This window comes from Marmota marmota, unplaced genomic scaffold (genome assembly GCF_001458135.2).
Source record: "Marmota marmota marmota unplaced genomic scaffold, marMar, whole genome shotgun sequence".
Lineage (NCBI taxonomy): Eukaryota > Metazoa > Chordata > Mammalia > Rodentia > Sciuridae > Marmota > Marmota marmota.
This window is the reverse complement of record NW_026000108.1, coordinates 23,659,411-23,683,920: the sequence shown is the minus strand read 5'-3', so window position 1 is coordinate 23,683,920 and position 24,510 is coordinate 23,659,411. Positions and strand designations below refer to the sequence as shown.

Genomic DNA, 24,510 nt, shown 5'->3' with positions numbered 1-24,510 from the left:
AAAAAATAATAAAGCAAAAGTAATAATTTAAAATGAAATCTGTAAATAAATCTTGGATGCAGAAAATATTCATTTATTTATTACTCAGTTCAAACAATTTTATTGAGTAGCTAATACATGCCAGGCACTGTTATGAATAGCTGGAGATATAATGGAGAACATGAAAACTTGTTCTCCATCTTCATGATATTATGAGTCACAATGTCTACGTGGTGAGTTACTAAATCCATTCATAGCACACACCTCCACCCCAGCCAAGGAACATATAAATAATTCTAGAAATTATTTTCAAAATTTTTTAAAATTATATTTCATAAAATTTTGAAACAAAGTTTTTTTGCTTTATAACCTCTCATTCAGCCCTTGTAAATGTTGATAGTAAAGCCTATATAGAAAGACTGTCTTAACTCCACCTAGCACCTAGGATTTACAATTAACTATCTTAAGAACCAAAATTAAAGATGACAGTTTTTACCTCTATTCTCTGGTCTTACGTATATATGCATGTGCATGAAGTCAAGGTAATGATCAACTTCTGGCAATAAATATTTTTATTATATTGACATTTTAAACCTAAGACAGCATACCCTATTCAGCCATCTTTCCCCAGAGCTCAATTTGCTCAGAGATTTTCCTTGGAGATATCTCTGCTTTTTACAACTTGTTATCTCCCTTCTCTTAGGATCAACTACCACATATTAACCTTGCCAAGTGAAAAAACAGTTGTCAATTTTGAGTCAATTTAGCCACGTAAATGTAATAATGCACTAGCAATTGGAAAACATTTTTTTTTCATTAAAAACGTTCCAGTCTTAAGTAAGATTAGCAGAAGCTACGCAAAGCCATTTTGAGTTTACCCAAAGGAAAATGAAAACAAAATGGATGATTTCCTTCGTAAAGTAGAAATAACTCTGCTTTGCAATGTTATTTATAATTTTAAAACCTCAAGGAATGATTATTCATAGATATGTGGAATGGGAGGAAAGTTAAACAGTCTGTTCACCCTCTCCTTCACAGAAACACTGCTCACTGTTCTTGGTTAATGTATTTTAATTTATTTTTAAAATACAAGTTGTTCTTTGCCTGAAACGCGTCTCAGACGCTTAGTAAAACTTTTTAAAATTATTTTCTCCTCAACATATTCATGTACAGTCAAACAGATAAGCAGCATGCTCTAAGTTGGAATCCAGGGAATACAGAACACCTTTCTCAATGTTGTCATTTAAATGACATAAACTCAAATGCCACTTGGGGCAATGCTATTCCCTCAAAGCATATATCTTATTTCATTACATATGTATGTATTCATCATGTTTTATTTCAAGCCTATAAAATATGGTATACTCTTGAAAAATCTGACAGATGATAAAACGGCATGAGGGTGGTACATGTGCTTGTTTTCATACTTCCGCATAACTGCTGATTTCTTTTATTTCAATCAGCTGTCGAAATTGGTTGACAATCATCAAATTTAATAAACAGCATATGGGCCTACTCATGTATGTGAAAGACCTGTTCTTTCTTTCTTTTTCCCACGTAACATGCTCTTTTATATTTCAGATAAGTAATACATTTCAAGGGTAGGGAGAAGTTGAAAATAAGCCATATGCCACATGGATTTCACTGTAAAAACAATAACTAAATTTATTTTAAGAATACTGTAAAAAAAGAAACTAAGTTTTTGTGTTAGTATATTCTAGTTGCACATCATGCACAAAGTATATTTGTGCATCCTGATATTGTACATTTTTTTCCTGTTTTCAAAACGTAGTTTTATTAAATGTTATGTTCTGTGGCTAAATGTTTGTAGAATTTTAAATATTAACATCTCAATTGATGGGGGTACCTTATAACGAGAATCTTAACATCATCCTATTTTAAAACAAAATTTACTGACGGAAGTCTGATTCTTAGGATATAAAGAAAGATATGGAACATATTTCAATATGTTAAATGTCCAGAATATGATATAACCCTCACCCTCTTGCCTGTCATACCAACATGCCTCATTCCGGTGTAATTACCGGTCTTGGAGTCCAGGCTTGTACTCATCAACCTTGACCTGCTTTCTTCTGTCATGAAGCAAACTCATTGTCCTATTCTTAACTAACCCTTGCATTTCTTAACATTAAAAGCAGTGTATAAGGATATATATCAAAAGCAGTATGTACGTGGAATATTATCTTCTGTGAAAGCGGAAGTGCTTCTAAAATAAACTCGATTCTAAATTTTCCTACATGAAATTCAGATTTGCAATGTCAGGCTGTGCATGATTAGAAATGCCAAAGGTATAAATCTAGAGTAGTACCTAGTCTTGAGATTTTACATTACAACAGCATACCATTTTTACTAGGCATTATTGGAATATTCTCCAACGTGTATATTAGATTCCTTTACAGAGGCAGTCATGTTCCTACAAGTCATAAATTTAATAAATCATCAGATATATAACTTTCATTCTCACATTTACATTACCAAGTATTTTATGGAGCAATTTCCTTACTCATGACAGTGAGACTGTTCAATGATATAAATAAATAAATAAATACTATTTCAACATAAATTCCTTAACTGCAAAGGAAAATAAATATTGGAGTCTCCCAAGAATAGAATTCACTATGAAACAGAATATAGTTATCAGTAGGGTCTATCTTGGATGGCATCCATGAAGGTTTATTACCAGGAATATCAGAAGGACATTATTATAGCAAACTACTGAAGCCAAGGACAGAGCCATGGCTGGCTTCCAATGCTCAGAGAAAGAACGTGAAAAGCAGAGTGTACCACAATACTGAAAAGGTTATTATAAATAACTGGTACATTTACCTCAGATTATCAAAGGTTTCAAAAGAAACTTGAAATACCAACTCTGTCCGTGTCAGACTCAGGGCATGAGTTCTTTATTTGTTGAGACCTGTTTTTCTGCATTAGCCCTGCCAGGCCTGAGTACTACCAGGGAATTCTAGGATTGTGTTAGGCAGAAAAAATAAAATAAAATAAATTCCATGTAAGTAGAAGCAGAGCCTTAGATATAAAGGAATAGTTGAAAAGTCCAGTATTTTAAATTTCTCTAAAATAGAAGGACATATTTCCAAGTCTGTATTGTAAACATACATGTGCACATCTTAGTCTTTAAAGGAAAAGAAAACAAAAAGCACTGTAAGGCATTCAAAAAACGACTGCCTTCAATTAAACCCTATATATTTTTTTTCAGTATTTTACTTAAAGGATCACCTTAAATGCCAAGTTGGTATGTTAAGAGAAAATGATTCAGCTTTAAGGCACATGCATTACAAATTTGCTATTTATAATTTAATAAAACTTCCTTTGACATAGGAAATAGTATTTTTTAACAATATAAAATTGCAATTATAGTAGGAGTCTGCGAAGTTCACAATGTTTCAAACTGTTGACTTTAATAGAACATTTCCAAATTAGAATATTTCTAAATGTATAACTTATTATTCAAATTATTTCCAAGTTGTGCTCTAACATGTTGGCACAGTCCATGAAGGTTAGAATGTGAGTGTATGTGTTTGCTTGTGTGCATATGTGTGTGTGTGTGTGTTTCCCCACTGAGCAATGTCAGATTTTCCTAAAGTTCTCTCATACATTTCAGAATGTGCATAAAAAAATGTACAGTAACTGGTAAGTCAAATCCTCTACATGTTGGTCCAATAAGGTAAAATATTTGCTCTCACAATCATTTAGGAATGCACATCAGGTACAAATAGATAGTTCATAAAGTCCAATCAATAAGGAGACTAGCTAAATGAAGTGCCAAAAATATTAAAATGGATCCTCTAGCTCTTGGGAATCAATGGCAGTAAACTTCCTTTAGAAAGAATGTGGCGTAGCAATAACGTGTACCAATATTTCTCAAGCTGCTAAAATAAAAAAGAGCTCAGAGGCACACACTCTCCATGTAGCTCCTACTGTGCTTTCTGTTCTTTTTTCTCTTACTGAGGCAAGGGAACTGCCCTAACCACTTCAGAAATGCCCTGTCTCTTTGCCAGGAAGGAACCGGAAGCCTTACCACTAATGGTAAGATATATGTGATAATTACAAAAGAGCAGCAGGGACAGATGGGGGCTGAGACTTGCTTAATGACTAGGTCAATTATTAGCAAGCTAACTATGCCAGCTTCTCAGTAGAAACAGGTATTTTTACTTAACTCTACATTGAAATATGCATCAACTTTTCTATATATGTGTTCCTTAGTGCATGTGATTCCAATATGTTAAATTTAAAAACACACATTATTCTCATTTTAAAGGAAAAAAAAATTACAACATCTTAACTGCTAACCCCCAACTGAATAATACATATACTTTTGTAAGGCATATCTTCTGACTATTAAAAAACTGTAAGAAGAAAAATTATTGAGAATGAGGAAACTTGGAAATTTTCTTTCTTTTTTTTGTTAGATAATACATAGTCTCATTTAACTTCTTTATGCTGGTAATTTTAAAATTCTTTTCTACTTTATTTGAATTTGCTACTGTATCTGAGAGAGTTTCTTATGCTTAAACAAGTTTAAACAAGTCCAGTAATTTAGATCAACTGGTAGGTGTAATTAAAATAAATATTCCCTAGGGAGGTGGTGGTGTGGTTCTTGTGATGTAGTTAAAGATATTTGTGCCTAAGTCCTGAAATAGATATCTTCTCATTTAATCACAATTTATAAAAATCATAGTGTTTAAAATAATTTTTCAAGCATTTTTGAATTTAGTGATAGACATAGAAATATTTTTCCTATGTATGGTCTTACAGAGAGCAAAGTTTGAAAGACAAATCTCTAAGTTTACACAGTTAGCAGAAATTTGGGGGTTATTTTGAAATTTCCGGGATAATATCAAAAGTATTAAATAAACTGTCTAAACATCTTTTTATTGCTTGCTTTACTGAATTATTTGCATACTTTAAAAGTTAATTGCTTTATTTCCAACATCTTTTTGGAGTCATGGGATCAACTGCAGAATCAGACTCTTCTTGCAATAATTTCTTAAGCTTCTTCCCATTGAGTTGTCTTTCCTACTTCAGTAGAAAGATGTAATCAAAGTGTGTGTGTATGTATGTGTGTATGCCTGGAAAGAACTCTTAGCAAAACACAGTCAAGGGAATTTAATCATCAAGCTAAACAAGTGAATAAAGGACCTGTTATTTATTCTTACATTACTTTGAGTAAACTATATTTCTTTACCTGGCTCATGGTACTGAGTCTACCATCCTGTTATTCTGAAATAAACAAACAAGACCTCATCTATTGGTTTCCTTTGTATTTTTATGATATGAATACTTAGTCACTCCACTTATGATCCCATGTATCAACATTCATTTCTAAACCACAATGTACATTGGCTCTTGAAGGAGAAATAAAGTATTGGTTTATGCAAAAGAACAAAAATCCATTGTGTTTTCCAATACATGAATAAAAAAAAAACTCCCTGAAAAGTAGGTTAGGCATTAGATTACTGCTTGCAATATATACAATAGCAGCAAGCGAAATAAGTGATTTCCTCAAAAATTTACAATAAATTAATGCTTCTGATAAACATAAAATAAATGTCTTTTTTAAAATGGAAATAATTATAATGGCTACTATGGGTTTTCCTGAGCTTTGAATACAGTAATGCAAATATAACCCTTTGGAGTTAACAGCAAACACTAAATAATAATAAATAATAACATCTAGCATGTTTCATATACCTAGAATTATCAGGCATTAGTCACAATCCTATATATCTTCTCAGTTTCATTATCCATAAAAGGTAGTCCCTCCCTTAGACTAACTACATAAAGCAAATGAGTGTGCAATATTTTCAGGTAAGCATGAATGTACTATGAAAAATTAGTTTATTAATCTAATTTTCCCCTCTACTTATTAACCTTTAGTTTTAGATATCTAATTAAGATACTATTTCATGATTTCTGCAAACATTTTTGATACATTTTTCCACTTCAGTTTTTTTCTTTCTATTCCCTCTCATATTCTTCTCTGTGTATATGTATGAGAAGGAGTTAATAAATCTTTAATTCATTTGTCTCTGACATTCAACACAATTCTTGATGACTTGGTTGCTTTGAAATCACTTTAGCCTTTCTGCTTGAACTGTATTGTAACTGAGTGTTTTGCACCATTCTTTTAAAATTAGTTCAAATACCCATAAAGGTTGATTTCTATATTAATAAATGCATTTGGTTTAATTAATGAATTAAATGGAGATGTGAATAAGTTCTATGAATGGGTGCCTAATTGCCAGATTCTATCCACTCTGTTATTGGCCATAATCTTTAGAAGGCTTTATTTATTATCTTGACTATTTGAGCATTGTCCGTAATGCCTTTCAGGATGACTCTGCCACTGGACACTGAATGATCTTTAATAATTTGATGAATATCTCTATGAGTTAACTGGTTTCTGTCATTTCCTATTCCTTCACAATAAATTGAGAAAAATATGTGCAGGCCTCTTGCAGACAGAAGCCATTTGGCTGGCAGAAAGTAAATGTGACACACTGTTAACATATTTTCTTTCTCTCTGGTTTTCACAGAATTATATTTGTGATAAATACAGGAACTTGTTCACAGGAGATAGAGACCACGTGCTCTTAGCCTAGAGAATTGGAAACCTGCAGGAAACTCAAGGAGGACAAGGAATAACTCACCTTTATGGCTAAACATGTGAGGCCAGTGAACAAATCTGCAAATTAGAAAATCATCATGCATTTAACAAATGTTGTGAACATGGCAAGTCTGAGTTAAAATGGAGGAAAAATGGAACTATACAACCAGAAGAATTTTTTTAAATATTATATCTATATACCATTGAATATAGTTTTTAAAAAAGCATTTTGGAATAATTTTTATTAATGCTAATTTCCCCAAAATATATGTTCTTATAAAATTTCTCAATAACTGTTTGAGGTAAATAAGGTAGTAATGATTATACTTATATTATTATAATTATATTTGCAATTTTTGTTACATTATTCTCTAAATGATGAAGACAGTACATAAATTGATCCAGGTTCCCTTCCAGAAATATGATGGAGTCTGAACTAGAAAAAAATACACGTAGCTCTGATTCTTTGTAAATACACATATTACATATTACAACATAGATGGATTAAATTAGATTTAAGGATTTTTTAAAACTGAAAATTATGGAGTAGACTCTTCTAGAAGTTATCCCAAAGGAAAACAGACATTTGATAGTCAGAGATGACTCATATATAATAAGTTTTAGTAGAGAAAATTAATTATTTAATCCCCCAAAGGTCAGAGATAAGGCGTTATAAGAGAGAATGAGCATGAGATGGTAAAGTTGAGAAAAGCAAAGGAATACGTTTATTAGAATAGAGAAAATTAAAAAAAAAAGACCTGAGAGTCAATCTATGGAACAGTCCTTTAATTCTCCTTCAAAAATGAAATGACTGATAGAGAAACTCAGAACTTTTCATTAAAATAAAGAAGAGTGATGTATTTTCCAAAACATAAAAAAAAAAAAATCAGAAACTAAATAATCAAGTAGAAAGTCCTGTACTTTGTGCTCTGAAATAAAATGTTTGTTATTTAAGAAAAACACGCATGGATAGCTCTAAACCTATGGGCAATTGCTAGAACTAACTTAATAGCTACTTGATCCTGGGGACATAGATAATTCTCAGACATGGGCTGCAAGAGAAAAGCATGGGACTTGATTTCACAAAAGAGGATAAAAACAGTCTAAGGCTGAAATAGGCAAGAATTAGATTTTAGATCTTCATTATTCTGGGAGAAAATGATGAACCAATGTTGTCCAGGAAACTTGCAGAGCCTCTCAAAATTGAATTCCCAAAGAACTGGCGAAGGCTGAACACAATTGATCACACTGAACAAAGGGCAATAGCTTAAAAGAAAAAATCCTGATAAAATGCAGTTCTGTGTGAACCTGCTGTGTCCAGTCACCTGTTCAAAGATGATGTATGATTAACATTGCTTTCACCAAAGTTAAGGGAAAGAATAAGGTTGGTACCCTAAAATTCAATGTCCTTAAGGATTTGTGAGACTGAACATTACCTTGTTTTAGATGGGAGTTATCTGGGATAATAACTATTTAAATAATTATTTTCAGTAATCTTTTAAATAATTATTTTAAATATTATGTATCAATCCAAGGGTGTTTGAACTTCAGGTGTCAACAGTGCAGAAACTGTCAGGTAGACAAGACTGATGGATAATTGTGAATGTCTAGATAAGGCAAAGTGCTTACAGAATGGACCAGCACCAAGAAAAGGTAAATAGCCTAGTTATGCAAGGATATCTAAAGCTAATATGGGGGGAAACATTTATGTGTTTTAAAAAATAATATGCAAAACTTTTAAGATATAATCCCAAAAGAAAAGAGAAAACAAACAAACTATAGTCATAAACATTATGTTAGAATTGTGCGTCAAGAGTACCTCATGAGTACCTCAACAGATCTTCAGTCCAGGATAGATTTGCTTCTATAGGTCTCATCAGGCCTCAATGGTTCTGGGATAGGAAATACTTCCAAGATTATCCTTATCAGATAATATTTTTAAAGGAACATTGATTTGTCTTGGATCTCCTTAAAGAAAAGGAGAGGATGCTTTGGAGAAGATGCAGGGAACTTTCTGTCTCATGAATGAGTATTCTCCTGTTCTTAATTTAATAAACCAATATTCTATGTTGACATCAGGATTTTGTAATATTTTTAAGAATTGTTTATGGCACTTGGCTCTGTATAATTTGGAGGCACTGATAAAATTATATGCACCTACAAAAAAAATTTCCAGATACCACTCAAACATCACTTGGCAATCCAAGTGGCTTCTCTTGTTACACACTACATTTATATAATTCTATTCAGTATTCCATGAGAATGGAAAGTGCATATGCCAGGCCAAATAAATGCACATATCTAGGGATTTTTGATGAAATGAATAGATGTATGAATTGCATTTTTCACTTAGAATTTATTATGTAGCAATTAGTTAGAATATCTTAGGCTGGAGGACAAGTTTTACCAATATAGTCCTTATTTGTAATTCTTCCTAAGCAACAAAGAATTCAGAGACAGGAGAAGAAACTTAAGGGACATTGATGGCTGTTATTTTAGTCAGCTTTTTCGCTGCTCTGACCAAAGACTTGATAAGAACAATTTTAGAAGAAAAAAACTTTATTTGGGGACTCAGGGTTTCAAAGGTCTAAGTCCCCAAACAGTTTACTCCATTCCTCAGGGCATAAGGTGAGGCTGAACATCACGGCAGAAGAGTGTAATGGAGGGAAGCCACTCACATGGTGATCAGGAAGCAGAGAGACTCTGCTTGCAGATACACAATATATACCCTAAAAGGCACCCCCAATGGCCCACCTCTTCCATTCATACCCTACCTGCCTTCAGCTACCACTCTATTAATTCCTATAATGGGATTAATTTGCTGATGGGGTTAACTAGCTCTCATAACCCAATCATTTCACCACTTAGCCTTCCTGTATTGTCTCATGCATGAGCTTTTGGGGAACACCTCACATCCAAAGCATAACAGTTATATTTCCTGTGATTAAAAAATTTAAAAAAAAACACAGAAATTGACATCCTTCTGACAAATAATTACTAATAAGTATTTGCACATAATATATTAGAGGTGTTCCCTAGAATGGTGTACTAGTTGTGGCAAGCATTGTTGACCTGGGTGCTGTGCACATGTTGAATGGACTAAAATTAGTCTTTTTATGATGAAATTTGAATTTATTTCTCATTCAAATTCCATTTTTTATTATTTTCTGTTCTGAAGCACATCTACTTGCATAGTACTATTAACAATTGACAGACCTGTTATAATATTAAAGATCTCAAAATTATAAAATATTTTTATTGTTGTTGTTGATGACTGAAACAATGTCATCAATTGCACCACGAATGCAATTAATCCAATATTCTTTTAATTTCAAGTAAATAAAATGAACAAGTTATTGCACAGTATAATATAAAATGTAAGAGTCATATAATAAGACAAAGGTAGTCTAAAAGAATAATTATTATATGATGACTTGTTTCTTGTCTTCCCTGCAGCACCAAATATTTGAGAACCACTGCTGTCCTGATTCCAACTCCCTGTGTTAGTCTGCCATATTTTATTGGTTTATTTGCTTTTTATTTTATTTTATTATATTCCCACACAACCAATAATTAATTACATTCTTACAGGGACCCTCAGTATTATTATCTCTATTTTTCCTAAGAACATACTGAGTTTCAACAAGTCTAATAACTTAAAGATTCCCCCCAACATGATTTCATTTTTAATATACCTCTCAGCCATTCTTACTAAAGCCTTCTCTGTTATTCTCTTATATTTCAATCCACTGGAAGCCTCTGTTTTGGTATCACCACTTATTTGACGTCATTTGCTTAAGTGATGGTCTTATCTATTCCCAAAAGTCCATCATTACTGGTGTGCTAATAACTTCTAAGACTATATTAGTTCCATTATCTATACTTTCAGATTTCCAATCTATATTCCCAATAGCCTGCTGGATATGACTTGCATTTTTCAACGATGCCATAAATCCTACAAGTCTGCATCAAACCCACAGAGATGGGCTATTTTTTTCTATTTTCCCCAGGTTGGCAAATGGCAGCACTCTTCCCTCCCTTTTCAGGTTGCTATTTTTGGCTTCCCTCTCTATTTTCGAAAAACCTACCCACATTTCTGCTTACCAAAAAAAAAAAAAAAAAAATCTACTTACTCATCTTTCAAGGCTTGGTTACAATTTTTTACATCCCCAACTTCTTTGGTCCTTGTTGTATGGAATCTTCCCATATAGTATCTTTCATACATTTATTGTTATCTATCTCTCTATCTACCATCTACTCATCTATCATCTATCTCTGGATACTGGGGATTGAATCTAGTGTCACTCTACCAATGAGCTACATCCCCAGTCCTTTTTATTTTTTATTTTGAGCAGGGTCTTACTAAGTTGCCCAGGCTGGCCTTGAATTTACAGTCCTCCTGCCCCAGCCTGCCAAGTAGCTGGGATCACAGGGCTATGTGACCAAGCCTAGCATCCTGACTTTATGTTTAACAATATAATTCTGTCCACAACATTCTCCATTGCAATATGTAAACATGTAGAAAATGGAGACCATGCCTCATTCACCTTTGGGTCCTTCATGGAAATTTGTGTATAGTAATTACTCAACAAATGCTTGCTCAATTTAACTAAGTGAATTCTCATAATACTCTGCATTCCCTGTTCATTGTATAAAATTTCAGCTATAGCTTCTGTGACCTTTTGCTATGAATGCTGGGTGGGTGAGATGTGGCCTCATATGGAATAGGAACAATGTGCACAATTCATCCCAGGGCACTGTAGCTGCAAGGAATGCAACCTCAGAGCAGTTCATTAATCACAGATCACATATGGGTCCCCTACTGACATCATCATCTAAGATGTGAGCATTTTAAAGCAGATATATCGTAGAAAATATATTTCTAAACAGAAATGAATAAGTTGGAAGTTTTTAAATAGCTAATTGCTATTCTATTATCTATTTATCACCAAAACATTTTACACCACTCGACACCAATTTCATTGGAACATATAGTTTTAAAAAATTACTTTCCTTTGAGATTATCACATGTCAACAGTAAAAAGCCTGTTTTTGAGGAGGTATTTAAATCTGCATGCATTTTAAGTATTTTATCATTCTACTAATGAATCTATAATCATATTTGTGGATCACAATGAGAAAGCAAACAAGATAATGAGACTCAACAACAAAAATTCTACCTATGTAAATTAAGGAAAACTCACTATAAATATTTTAATAGGATGTAACCCACTGTCTATATTACAAATAAAGAGGGAATGAGACTTAAAGAGAAATAACCATAAATATAACTTGAATCTTGAAATAATAATTACAAAACAATTTGCAACCACCACAAAAGAAATGAATCGGTTTTCAAAAAATAAACCTAATGTGATCCAATCTACTCTACTCTAATGTGATCTAATCATCTATTTAATTTGAGAAGTATAACTGGTCTTCTGAAAATAAAAAGAATAATTTCAAAAAATTATTTACAAGCTATTATTAAATTTGAAAGACCTCATTTAAAGCATACATGTGACTAGTAATTGCCCATGGTTATATACAAGGAAACAGACATAAAATTAATGTTTTATAGTTTAGATCTGGATTTAGCTTCTGCTGACAATTGCATCAATGCTAAATTCTAGAGGTTTTGAAATAATTGTGTTTAGCAGCAAAAAAGAAAAAAAAGAGTGGAAAATAAAGTCTTATGAAAAGAAAAAAAGAAGATGTAAAAAGAGAAATAGTGACATTAATGTGATTATAATAACAAAATTTAAATAATCTGAATTTAATTGGCTTAAACATTAAACCTGTAAAACAATTTAATAATTGTTTTAAACTAGATTGAAGATGAGTAAAGAGAAAGGATATGAGGCAAATAACACTTCAGGGCCTTCTTCCAACCCCAAATTTTATTTATGAATTGTAAAATTTCCAATAAATGCATGTATAATTATTCCTCTGTATAGTTTACTTTGCCCTTTTTCTGTACCTTACACTACTCTGAACTTCTCTAATGAGCTTCCTACTTTTTACATTGTACTACCATTAAGGTTGCTATCATTAAGGTTGCCTCTCCCCAACATAAGGACTTCCATTTTAAAGGTTGGGATTCTTTTTTATATATTTAAACTCCTTTGGAAATCTTTGTTTTAGATTATTTTTAATATAAGTTGATTGGATCAAAAATAATAATCACAGCTTCGTCACCTTGTAATCATTCTGTGAAACAAGACACCAAAGACATTGCTATGCCTTGCTTCATTCAAGGAAAAAATGTTTCATTTATATATAAAAAAAAATAAATCCTGCAATAGAAGTGGTACAGTGGGAAATGCTTACCCCAGAATAAGGACATTGAGATGAATCAGTTTCTCAATAACTGAGCCAGCCCCAGAAGTGAAGAGTGCTGACTTCAGAGTCACTGTGTTCCTGTTTATTTACCACAGAGAAGTTGCTTAAGAATATTGTCGTATTTTATTAACATAAATATTTTATACATAATTGTGGGGAAAAAATCAGAGGAAATCTAGAAATACATATGATTTAGACACACAGAAAAGGAAAGCAGGAAAGATTGGAATAATGCCTTAACTAAGGAAGGACTAAACAACCAAATTCACTGTCAACAAAAAGATCCCCAGAAGCCCAATGCTTGGAGAATCTGAAGACAACAAACCCACTAACTGACCTCCAAAGTCACTTTGAGATTTCATAAAAGCTCATTCCCTTCTTGAATGTCATAAAGGTTCAGCAGAGTGATGTAGTTTTAAAGGACCAAATTAGAATAAAAAGGGTAATATGGCCGCACGTTTTATCAGTATTAATTATTAATACTGAGATTAGAAAAGAAAGGACTGAGAGTCTGGTAAGCATGTTAATTGGACATTTTTTTAGTTCATTTTTCCTGACATTGTGAATATTTTGCCGCAGTTCAAAGGGAAATATACACCTGAAGAATAATGCACTCAACTGGAACACTGGATATGAATGTAAAAACTTTAAAAAAGAGAAAAAGAAAGATAACGATGGAAATTCCAGACCTTTCATGTAAAAGAGCACAAAGAACTGAGCTGATTCTATGTCAGAAGAGAGAAGGCTTCCTTTCACTCATTTAGATCTTTGCTATGTTTGTAAGTCACTGTAGCTGAGGTCATCCCATGTTACCCCATGAAAATAAATAAAAACAAAAAGGACTGGAAATTATCCAAGATGAGAATATTACTCCAACCAGTAATTTTAAAATGCTGTCCTTGTAAGACTAAACATTTTATGAAGGCCAAGATTAAGCCATTGTATTATATCAAATCCACTTAGATTTATAATCAAAATTATCTATAATAAATAAAAACAGCAAATAATTTCATCAATTAACAGCCAAATTATAACTACTGTTATTTATAAACTATTGCATGCTATTATCTTTTCAATTTCTTCCACAGTACTGTGATTTGTAATTGAAGAAACTGGGGCTGAAAATGGTGAGAAAATTATACTCTTAGTCTGAGGTGAAACCAGGAATCAAACTGATTCATTAGATTGCAAAATTGTTTTTTTTTTTTTTAATTCACTAGATTGTATCTTCAATGCTGCCAATTCTCCTGCAGGTGAATATTTTTTTCAGATTCTTTCAGATTGTACTGTTTATTTTAGTGGAAAATTGAAAAGTAGCTGCAGGACATATCTTGCTTGGCTGAGACCTGGCTTAGAGATTGTCCCTACAATTACTTTCTCTCTATAATCACTATGAAGTAGAAGGGAATGCAGCCCTCCTGAATGAGTGGCATGAAGACTTCTTGAGGACACTTGGGAAATTCAGAACCATGTCACAGATGACTGGAAAAGTAGGAAAATTAACCTCAGTGAGACTCTGGCAACCAAAATGTCAGGAAGAAGCACAAAACCATGGAAATGAATCCATAGTGATGTGTATTAGTATTTTCCTACAAAAACAGTATGTGTGAGCATTTGTTTTTGAGATATAATACTTATGCCATTCAGAAGTCTGTGAGGCTCTAGGGCATGATGGAAGAGGCCACCTTGTCACATTACCCAGTCAAATGAGAGGACAACAGTGCCTTGTGGACAGATACCTGCCGATAATTGGGTAGGTAGGTGGGAGAAAAGGAGATGGAGAGGTTCCTTTATCCTCTACAAAGATAATGTGTTTATTCTCCATTCTCATTACCTTTGGCCTTATAAAAAATGGTTTATTCCCAATGAATCTGCATTTACTTCTAAAATTTCATGGCAGATACAAAGTGGATTCACAGTGTGCTATATCATGTTTTAATTATCAAGAACAAAACACTCTAAACACTTATTTAAAGTATGTGGAATGAAGAGATGAGGTATAAAGAATGAATAGAACAATGGCATCTATCATATGTAAATTTGAAAAAGAAAGTTCAGAAGTGGGAATTTCAAAACATTGGTGTATAAAAGTCAAAGGTATTTTTTCTGAAAGATTTGAGAAAATCAAGAAGCATAAAATTAATTAAGGATTTAGAGTTTCCAACTTGCTAACCTCATTTACCTTTTTAAAATCTGTCTGATGGATTACCTGCTGTGTTCCTACATTATTTGTAAGGTATTCTATTTGTAAAGGTTTACTTAAGAAAAAAACACATTGTGTTCATCTCTCTTCATTCTTAATCTGACCAGAGTTTAAGTTGTCAAGCAAGAAAATAAACACTTATTCCATTGCGGCATGTCTTAATCATAATTATCTGTGAAGGGCACTGTGGCAGGGGGTGAGACCAGATCTCCAGATGGCCCTTGCACAGTATGATTAAGGGAAGCTCCCAACATGTCTCCCACACTACCCTGCTGTGGTGCCAACCTTTCCACCCACCTGGCCAGTACACCAGTTAGACTCTTTGATTTTTACAATAAATGCATTACCTCTTATTAGAACTCACATATGTTCTGTGGTTTGAGAAAAAGGCCTTAGAATTACTACTGCCACACCTCATTAACTTATATTATAAAATTTACTCTCCATCTCACTAAGAGACACAAAGTCTCTTTCTGTTCTCTAGAGGAAAAAACACAAGGACAACTGGATGTTCAGAGAGGATCACAGATTGTTGGATGGGAGTAAGATTTCATATTTAATGTAGTTAATTACTTAAAGATGATCAGAAACAAACAAGGATTAAGTGACCTACAAACTGCTGATGGTGAAGTTGGGATTAAAGGCCAACTCAGTATTTTCTGTGTCTGAGCCACACATAGAAATGGAAAACTGGCTTTGTAAAGATGATCTGGAGGTGTCTTTTGAAAGAATAAATACGTCAGTGGGTCAAGATATATAGATAAAATAGACCAAGAAACTATTAAATCACACTCCAATAAAAAATCTGAAGATTGCTGCATCATCAAGGTAAGGGTGAGATCGGATGCTTTTAAAGCTAATATCTGCTTTTTACTTGAACATCAGTTTGTTGATCTACCTTTTAATTATTTTAACTTCCTCATTGTCAAACACTGTCAAAAATTTTATGATAAAATTTCCTATCATGTTTTAAAATACCTTATTCCACTAATTTTAATGAGATATTAAAGAATGGATTACCCCAATTTCATCAATCAAAAGATCAGCATGAAATCATAAAGTTGATTACTAACTATTAGTAATCTTTGCCATGAATGAATATGTAATTCACAAGCTTTTCCTAAAATGTTTTTGACTGGTATAATTCTCATTATTACTTTCTAAAAGCCCAAAGGCTATAAATTCTATAGATTTGGATCATCAAAATGGTGGGTCTCATTCTACGATACTCATGTTTCATGAAATTGTGTTTACTCTTGCAGTGCATTCCTTTTCCTCAGCTAGTCAGAGAAGAAAACTCCATTCCTTATTTGGCACCAATGTCTGTTGGAATACAAGTTAAAGCTTGTTAAAAGGAGAATTAACCAACAGGCCTTCTACATGAAATTATTTTATTATGCTAAAGTACAGAAGGCAGATAAAAGCTTTAGTAAAACACAAATACATTTCAATGTCTATTTATTTAAATTTGCCTGTTTCAGTTACTTCCTTGACACAGCATCTGTGACAACTTATCTTTATCCTTAGCTATCCTAACTTATTCCTGGTTTGCATCATGATATTGGAATGTTATATTATGTTATTGCATTGCAAATTATCTTCCAAACTTTACAATGGAAGTTAATCCAAAACAGTTAGTAAAAACTGCATTATTTCACACAGGTTAAAATTCAAGGAAAATATATGAGGTAATAATTAGGAACTAGGACAGCATCCAAAATGGTATTTCATGGAAAATCCAAATGAAAATCCAATACAAATCCTGATTAAAACCTAACCAAGCAAAACACTGCAGATTACCTGGATTCCAATTAAATGTGACAAATGAATACTTGACAGGTTTCAATTCCAATTCTATTTATGTCAGAATGACCCATTAATATCAAAGATGAAATTACCAGAATTCAAGCAATACAATTGTGCTTTCTGGCTAGATTAGTAGTCTAAAAACAGGAACTCCATCAAAACTGTGAGTCGAATATCCACTGCTACGCTTGGATCACTCAAAATGTATCACATCTCCTTCTGTCATTACCTATACATTGGGACCAACATGAATCACAGCTAGCAGATGCCAAATCGTTGATATAAACTCTGCCTTTCAAGTGTCAGTCACATACAAAATTAGGAAAAAGCAGTTATATTATCATGGGCCTTGCTATTGACAAGATACAACAGATGTTTACAAAAAATAACTAAAAGCCTTTTGAGGGGAATCTTAGTAAACTTTCTGTTCTATTTACAAGCTCACCTGTTGTTTTCTATGACATGTATGCTTCATAAAATGGAATTGATATGTATTTGTCATATTTAATTATGTTTTAATTATTCATAATTTCTTGATTATTTTAAAGATGTTGAATGGCCTTAATCTCACAAAAATGGAAAATAACATTAAAATGTCTTTATAATGCCAGTGTACAAAGTCCTTCCTATTTCTATAGCTGACATTCAAAAAAGGATCCATTGTGTATTATAATACTAATAACAAAAATAAACACTTTTTAAAACATAAAATTGTTATCAAATGATGATCTAAGAAATAGTAATAATGAAATAATAAATTAATACTGCTTTCCTCAGTAGATAAAAAATATATATGTATACATATATGCTTACATATGTAGGTAAAAGCTATATTTAAATAAATCTTTAAATATTTATATATATAAATACACTTAAAGATATTACATATATGTTATATATGTAATATCTTTAAATTTAATTTTAGTTTTCTCCAAAGAATATTGAATAGACTTGCCTCAAATATTCATCAGCATTTCAATTCACACCAAAATTTTATACTCACTTAAAAATTTTTAAAATTTTGTCTTAAAAATCACATCAAACTCCCATCCACATAAGCACACAGCACCATACACACAGATAAGCATGCCTTTATAGCCAGAAGGCAAAATGCCACTTAACACCTGGATAATTAATCAAGAGGGACATCAATTATCAAACCCTGGTAGCATATCTTCTCACCTGATGATAGAGTGGATAAATAATTATTTGGCATGATTTAGTTTAGCAATACTTCAACTTAGGGTCATTTATGAGAATATATATATATATATATATATATATATATATATATATATATATATAAACTGGGTTTTAATATTCATAGGTAAACTTACAGAAGGAAAAAGCAATCTTTTTCCTGCATTAATATGCTGTACTTAGCATATCATCACTGAAGAAACTACCATATAACAGAAAGTTAAAAATTTTTCTACTTCACTAGAGGATTGAGATAGAGAAAGACATAAATCCATTTTGAGTTTTTACTAAAAACAAAATTTCCTTGATGCTCCTTCCTTCCCTTATATATGACCATATCTTTTTTATATACAAAGTAATGATGAATTTAGGAAGAACTTGTACCATTCCATTAACTGACATAAATTCATCCTCAAACATTCACTTATGATTTGAAATCCAGAAAATGGATTACCAAATTGCCTTTGGGAACATAAACAAATGTGAACAGTTTTATAAGTACTGCTGCAATATAACTTTATGATCTAAATGAAAATGTATATAAGGTAAATTGTAATAATTATGAGAATAGCCTCACAAAAGGGTAAGAATATGGAGAATTATAATTTGTGTTCCTTCCTTTCTCTTGCACAAAAGTGAGTAACACCTTATACTTAAATGAGAGAGGAACTCTAATAGTATTTACTGCATACTGTGGAGAGCAAGACAGAGCTGTTCTCCTTCTCTGACTCAATTTCAGCTAGCATTGAAAGGAGAGATTTGAAAATGTTTTTCCTAAAAATCTAGGGGGTAAGGGGAGTCAAGCAAGGTGTGTTTATGGTCATTTCCTTTCACCAAGACTGGACAGTAGCAATTGAAGAAATAGTTGCATGACAAAAATGAGTATTAGAAAACTATCAGAAAAGACCTTTCTCGGTGGCTATTATTGAGGAATTGTGCTCTAATTTAGCATTTTCATAGAAGACACTGCTCTGGTTTTATTTGTATGTGCATTTATTTCTGACAGGCCATTTTTAAATGATGGTGCAATTTTGGTGAGTTTTATCTACATAATTATGTTGCTTTATTTGGCATTTCTATATTTTAGTAAATAGTTATTATTTAAAATAAAATAGTATTGGAGTCAGCTATTTTATTTTAGTTTTAGACTGACCTTCGCCAAGCCTACTTATTACGGCTCACTAGCGTGATTATGTGTGTGGATGTTGTGTTTGCCCCTACCATTTTCCATATGCTCTGCCTCACCAACACTGCCATCCGGCGTGGTCCTTTCATAGTTGTCCTCTGGGAGTGGAAGGGCACCCAGTCTTGGCCCTGATGAACTCTTACTGCTTGGTGTTTCTGACTCCTCCAGCCCGCTGTCATAGCAACTCTGCAGTGACCCCTGATGTGGGTCCTGAGGCTGACTCACAACAGAAAACGTCACTCTACGAAATGGCTGCAAAAGAAAAGATTCTGAATGTCACTAAGATATAAGATTGTAAATGATCTTATTAAAAAATACATAATTACATACATTAAAATCTACTGACAACTAATTCAATAAAAATTGTTAAATATGTTGAAATTGACTTGGTGAACTATATATTATCTTAGACAATGCTTGGAGCTTGGATAACTGAAAATTCTCTTTCTGAAACCAAGATAAGAAAACAGAAATTTCACTAAAACATGCATTTAAATCTGATATATTAGTTCCATATACTTAACCTTTTTTTTATTCAATAGTCTTAATGCTTTTTACAAACAGAATTCATAAAAACAAGGATCAGTGATGTAGCAATAAGTGCTGAACTAACCCAATGTCAAAAAATACATCATTTTAAAATACCTCATCCATGAGATATAAAGTTTTAAAAGATTTAATGCGCTGAAACTTGACAAATTATTAAAATTACAGCTGATAAAAGGATTCCAGATGCAGGGCTAGGAAATTAAAGTATATTTATTACTTCTTTTTATAAAATTATTGTCTATTTAAAATTGTATGAATCACGTTAAAGTAAAAGTTTTCTTAAATAATGAATGGAAAATAATCTAAAAAGTCTAAACATATGTTTTACTATGACTATAATTAGTTAAAAAACAGTAAAATCATGTGCAATCTTTAATTTGTATTTAAAAAGTTCTGCAAAACTTCATCCAATAGGAACCAATAATTTATTATGCTTATGATAATGAACAAACTGAATATTTACTATAGATGAAATGTAAGATTATCTGAACTACATAATAAAATAAAAAAGAAAGACTTAGGCTTATTAAATGAGTAAACTAATATCAGATAGTGGCTGTGCTCCATACCAACAATAATTTTGAAAAACAATCAAACATTGTCCCATAATATCTTTCTGAGATTATTCTTGGCAATAGTTGTATCCACTAAACTCTTGTGTGAATGTGAAGATGGCAGAGTGTATATATTTTTACCTTATAACTTGTTCTTTCCACCATATAGCATCAAATTAAATTTACCAGATAATAATGAAAAAATGAAGAGCTTTTTTTGTACTTTTGTAGCTTAAATGCTCAAGGTACAAATAGCTAATATTAACTGGGATCAGTAGCATTCTAGAAGTGTTAAGAATTATCTGCACAAGATTTGATATTAGTGAGAAAGCTAAGAAGAATTGTGGCATTTTCCTGTAATTTATAAACTGGTTTTGCTAAAGACAATCACGTTTCCACAAAATTTCCTTTTTTTTTTTTTGTTATAGATAGAAGATTTGCTAAGAATACAGTACATTACTGGTATTTCTCCCTAGTACCTTACCATTCACGTACTAAAGTGTAACACACAGTCTACAAAATTCTCTTTTTCATTCTAGTTCAAAATCAAATTATTAGAATAGCTAAATCTAAGAGTAAAAGAGAAACCTTCAAATCACATTCTTTTCTTTATAAAATTTCACTGATTTGGGTCGGCAATATTGAAAAACAATTACAAAATATTTCTAGTATAAATTGCAAACACATTATGGGCCAAAATTTACATGCAATGTGCTCTAGAAACACTATCTTTATTTTACTAATACTTCTCACATTTCTTTATATTAGTATCATTGTACATTTTACTCTGTATATAAATAAATGTAGAGATATATTTGTATTTACCATGTTTCACCTTTGGTGTGAATTTTCTTTTTATAAAATCTTCCCATTTATCCCTACTAGCTGACTGCAAAGTATCTGTGATTGATGTCTTTGTTGTCACCTCAGAAATAAAACCACTGACAAGTCTCCTAAAATCACATTGCTCTGCACACAAAAGATACTCTGCAAATACTACTGCACAATGAAATTGTAATATCAATGTTGAATTTAGGCAAGAACTCCAAGGGTCAGGCAGACATATTATCACTTCAAGACACAGAAATGGGTTAAAAATAGATATATGGATATTGAAAGATAAAAGAAGGTCAAATGCTATACTTAATTCTATTTTAATAACTTTGAAATCTTTTAGGATCTGGCTTTTCTAACACAATAAAAATTTTCAGGATGAATACAGAAATCCGTAAATAAAATTAATAAGTTGAAAGAAGAAAAATAAGAAATCATGAGAAATAGTGTTTCATTTTGATATAAAAACAAGAAAGAGAATGACATCATGTGGAGATATTAATCTCAGAATCTGTGTTTACATGCTTGTTCCACCAAAGCAGTGATCGGAGAGCATAGATGGGTCATAAACTATGTTTGCAATGAAAAATGTCAAAAATAAAATAATGATTGCACTGTAACAGGTTAAATAATGACTGCCATGAACTTATGAACATTTTATTTACTTGATTTCCTACCCTATTGTGATTATGAATATTTTAATCTCCGTAAATTATTTTAGAAGCAAGAAGAGTATAATTTTAATATACTAAGATCTATTTATATAGTAACAGATAGATTCATCAATGCTTCCTTTTTTCTGTAAAAATCTTTTCCCATTTAAAATAATATCTGGATGAATGAAGAAATAATTTATAATAAATGTACAAAATAAAAAGTATTACACAAAGGATCAGAATATGCTGTAGCATCATTTTTATGTACAATTTAAAATGTGGCCTTAGAATTCTACAAAGCATTATTAGCATTTATAGCAATCACTAAATCTTAAACTGATAATTGTGAAAAATTAAATTCTTACAGCAATATATTTAAGTTGTTAATATGAACCAAATTGGTACAGATTCCTATCTTTTGAAGAATAGTCTATGGATGCAAAGAGTTAAAATTTAATTCCAGTAGTATATCATATATATTGAGTTAGACAGCTAGATAGATAAAGAGAGAGGAAAAGACAGACAGAGGCAGACAGACAATATTTATATACCATCTACCATCATTAGCTTGGGTCTATTGAGAAGGTGGTTTATAACATTCATAGCATTTATAACAGTGGCTATAACACAGAATTCAAGTTATCTTTATATTCCAGGAAGCCTCATTAAAGTGGAAATGCAAAACAGTGTTGACTACATAGCAGGGGATAAATTTGCATTAAATACGTGACTTTGACTTTAACACTGATACTCTGAAGCAAAATGGTTTAAATGGTGATTCTTCAGCCTACATGCACCTTACAATCACCCCAGAGAACTTGTGGAAAAAATAAATTCAAATTCTTGGCCCCAACAGAAGCCCAGTGAGTCAGCTTTCAGGTGTGACCTGGATATTAGTAATTTTTAAGATCTCCTTGATTGATGAAAAGCACAGAGAACAAAGAAAAATCCTATGGTCGGGAAGAACCTATGTAAAGACATAAAAGAAAGCAAACTGTTCCAGGAAGCCAGCGAGTTCTCTTGGGGTTGTAGCAGTTTCCAAGGAAAGTCAGTAGACTCTTGCATGCTTCCATCTTGAGACTCAAAAACATGGGCATGAAGATACTTAGTGATCTGGAGTGATGGAGCTTTGTCTTTTTCAATCTTGGCTAATAAATGATTTTGTGTTCTGCAAAGCAAACTAATCTATTTTAAAAGAGAGACATCAAAGCGCTTGAGGAAGAGCACAGGTCTTCTAGATTACTGAAAGGGTGAAGAGAGGCTAGTGTCCTGAACAAGTAAGGCAAGCAGGAGAACTCAAAGAAGATGATTCTAGGGGCTTGGGGCTGTAGCTCAGTGGCAGAGCGCTTGGCTGGCACATGAGAGGCACTGGGTTCGATCCTCAGCACCACATAAAAATAAACAAATAAAATAAAGGAATGCTGTCCATCTGAAAGTACAAAAAAATTTTTTTAAAAAGAAAATGATTCTAAAAAAATTGGTGGTGGAAAAAGAATTCAATTAGGTGAACAAATGATGTGATTAAAGGGTCAAGCTAAAATCTGATCATTTCTTACAAAAAAGGAGGAAGAAGAAATTTGAAGGAAGGCAGATGATTATACCAAGACATTTTGAACAATAGAGAAACATTTATCTAGCAAGGGGGTAAGGTTGAAAGAAGGTGGCAGCCGTGAGAATGAGTAGCATGGCGCTTTTGAAGCAAGCGTGTGTGGATGATTGGATTCAGTCATTAATTCACTTAACTTGTATTTATTTTGCACCCATTATGTTACAGGGTTTCAACAATAGTTCTACACACTGGAAAACCCGTAAGTCTTATAGGCTACAGAAACACTCAAAATACAACACAATCAAGTTTCCAATACAATAGAGGCAGAGAAGAGATGCTATAATCTGCATGGGATTTAGGTGTGTGGATTGAAATCCCTAAAGCTGTTTGATAGACAACATACATTTAAGGGCCATATTTGATGGATCAGCAAAAAGGGATAAAAAAACAAGTGGGTAAAAAAAAATCAGATCATATTTGAAACTAAAAAGCCCAGTACTCAGACATTTCCAGAAAGACAAAAAAAAACCTTATGTGATTAAAGGAATTAGAAACATTAAGAAGAATGCTCAGAACCACGAGTCTGTTGGAGTCATCTATTAGAAGGTCATTGTGGCTAAAAACCTCCAAACCATTGCGAACAAAGAAAGGTGCAAATATAGAACAAAAGAAAATAGGCATACAGCAGTAATTTTGAAAAATATGACAAAAGGGAAGAAGTAGTATAGCAGCTTAAAGAAAAAGATCTGTGTAGAGATTTACTTATCTAGTTTTGTTGTCTTCCTTCATTGGCAGTGGTGTTTTTTTTTTTTTTTTAGATGAAAAGATCAAGATGTAAGCAAAAACAGATGTCCAACAATATATGCTGAGAGGGGACTGAAAAACATCAATACATAAACTAACTAGAATTACAAGAGATTAAATTTTAAAAATTACAAAAGGAAAATAAGCAGTACAACATGTGAATTTCATTTATGGGTGTCAGTATGTCTCTGTGTGTGTATGT

General features: G+C 32.3%; 1 protein-coding gene across 1 annotated transcript in view; it reads right to left on the bottom strand.

Moving 5' to 3' along the window:
• Pcdh7 (protocadherin 7) overlaps positions 1–24,510 on the bottom strand; it is a 394,354-nt gene that overhangs the window by 187,990 nt on the left and 181,854 nt on the right. Inside the window, exon 2 of the mRNA XM_015482017.2 lies at positions 19,506–19,614. Coding sequence (XP_015337503.2) covers positions 19,506–19,614 — 109 coding nt within the window. The remainder of the gene's footprint in view (positions 1–19,505; positions 19,615–24,510) is intronic.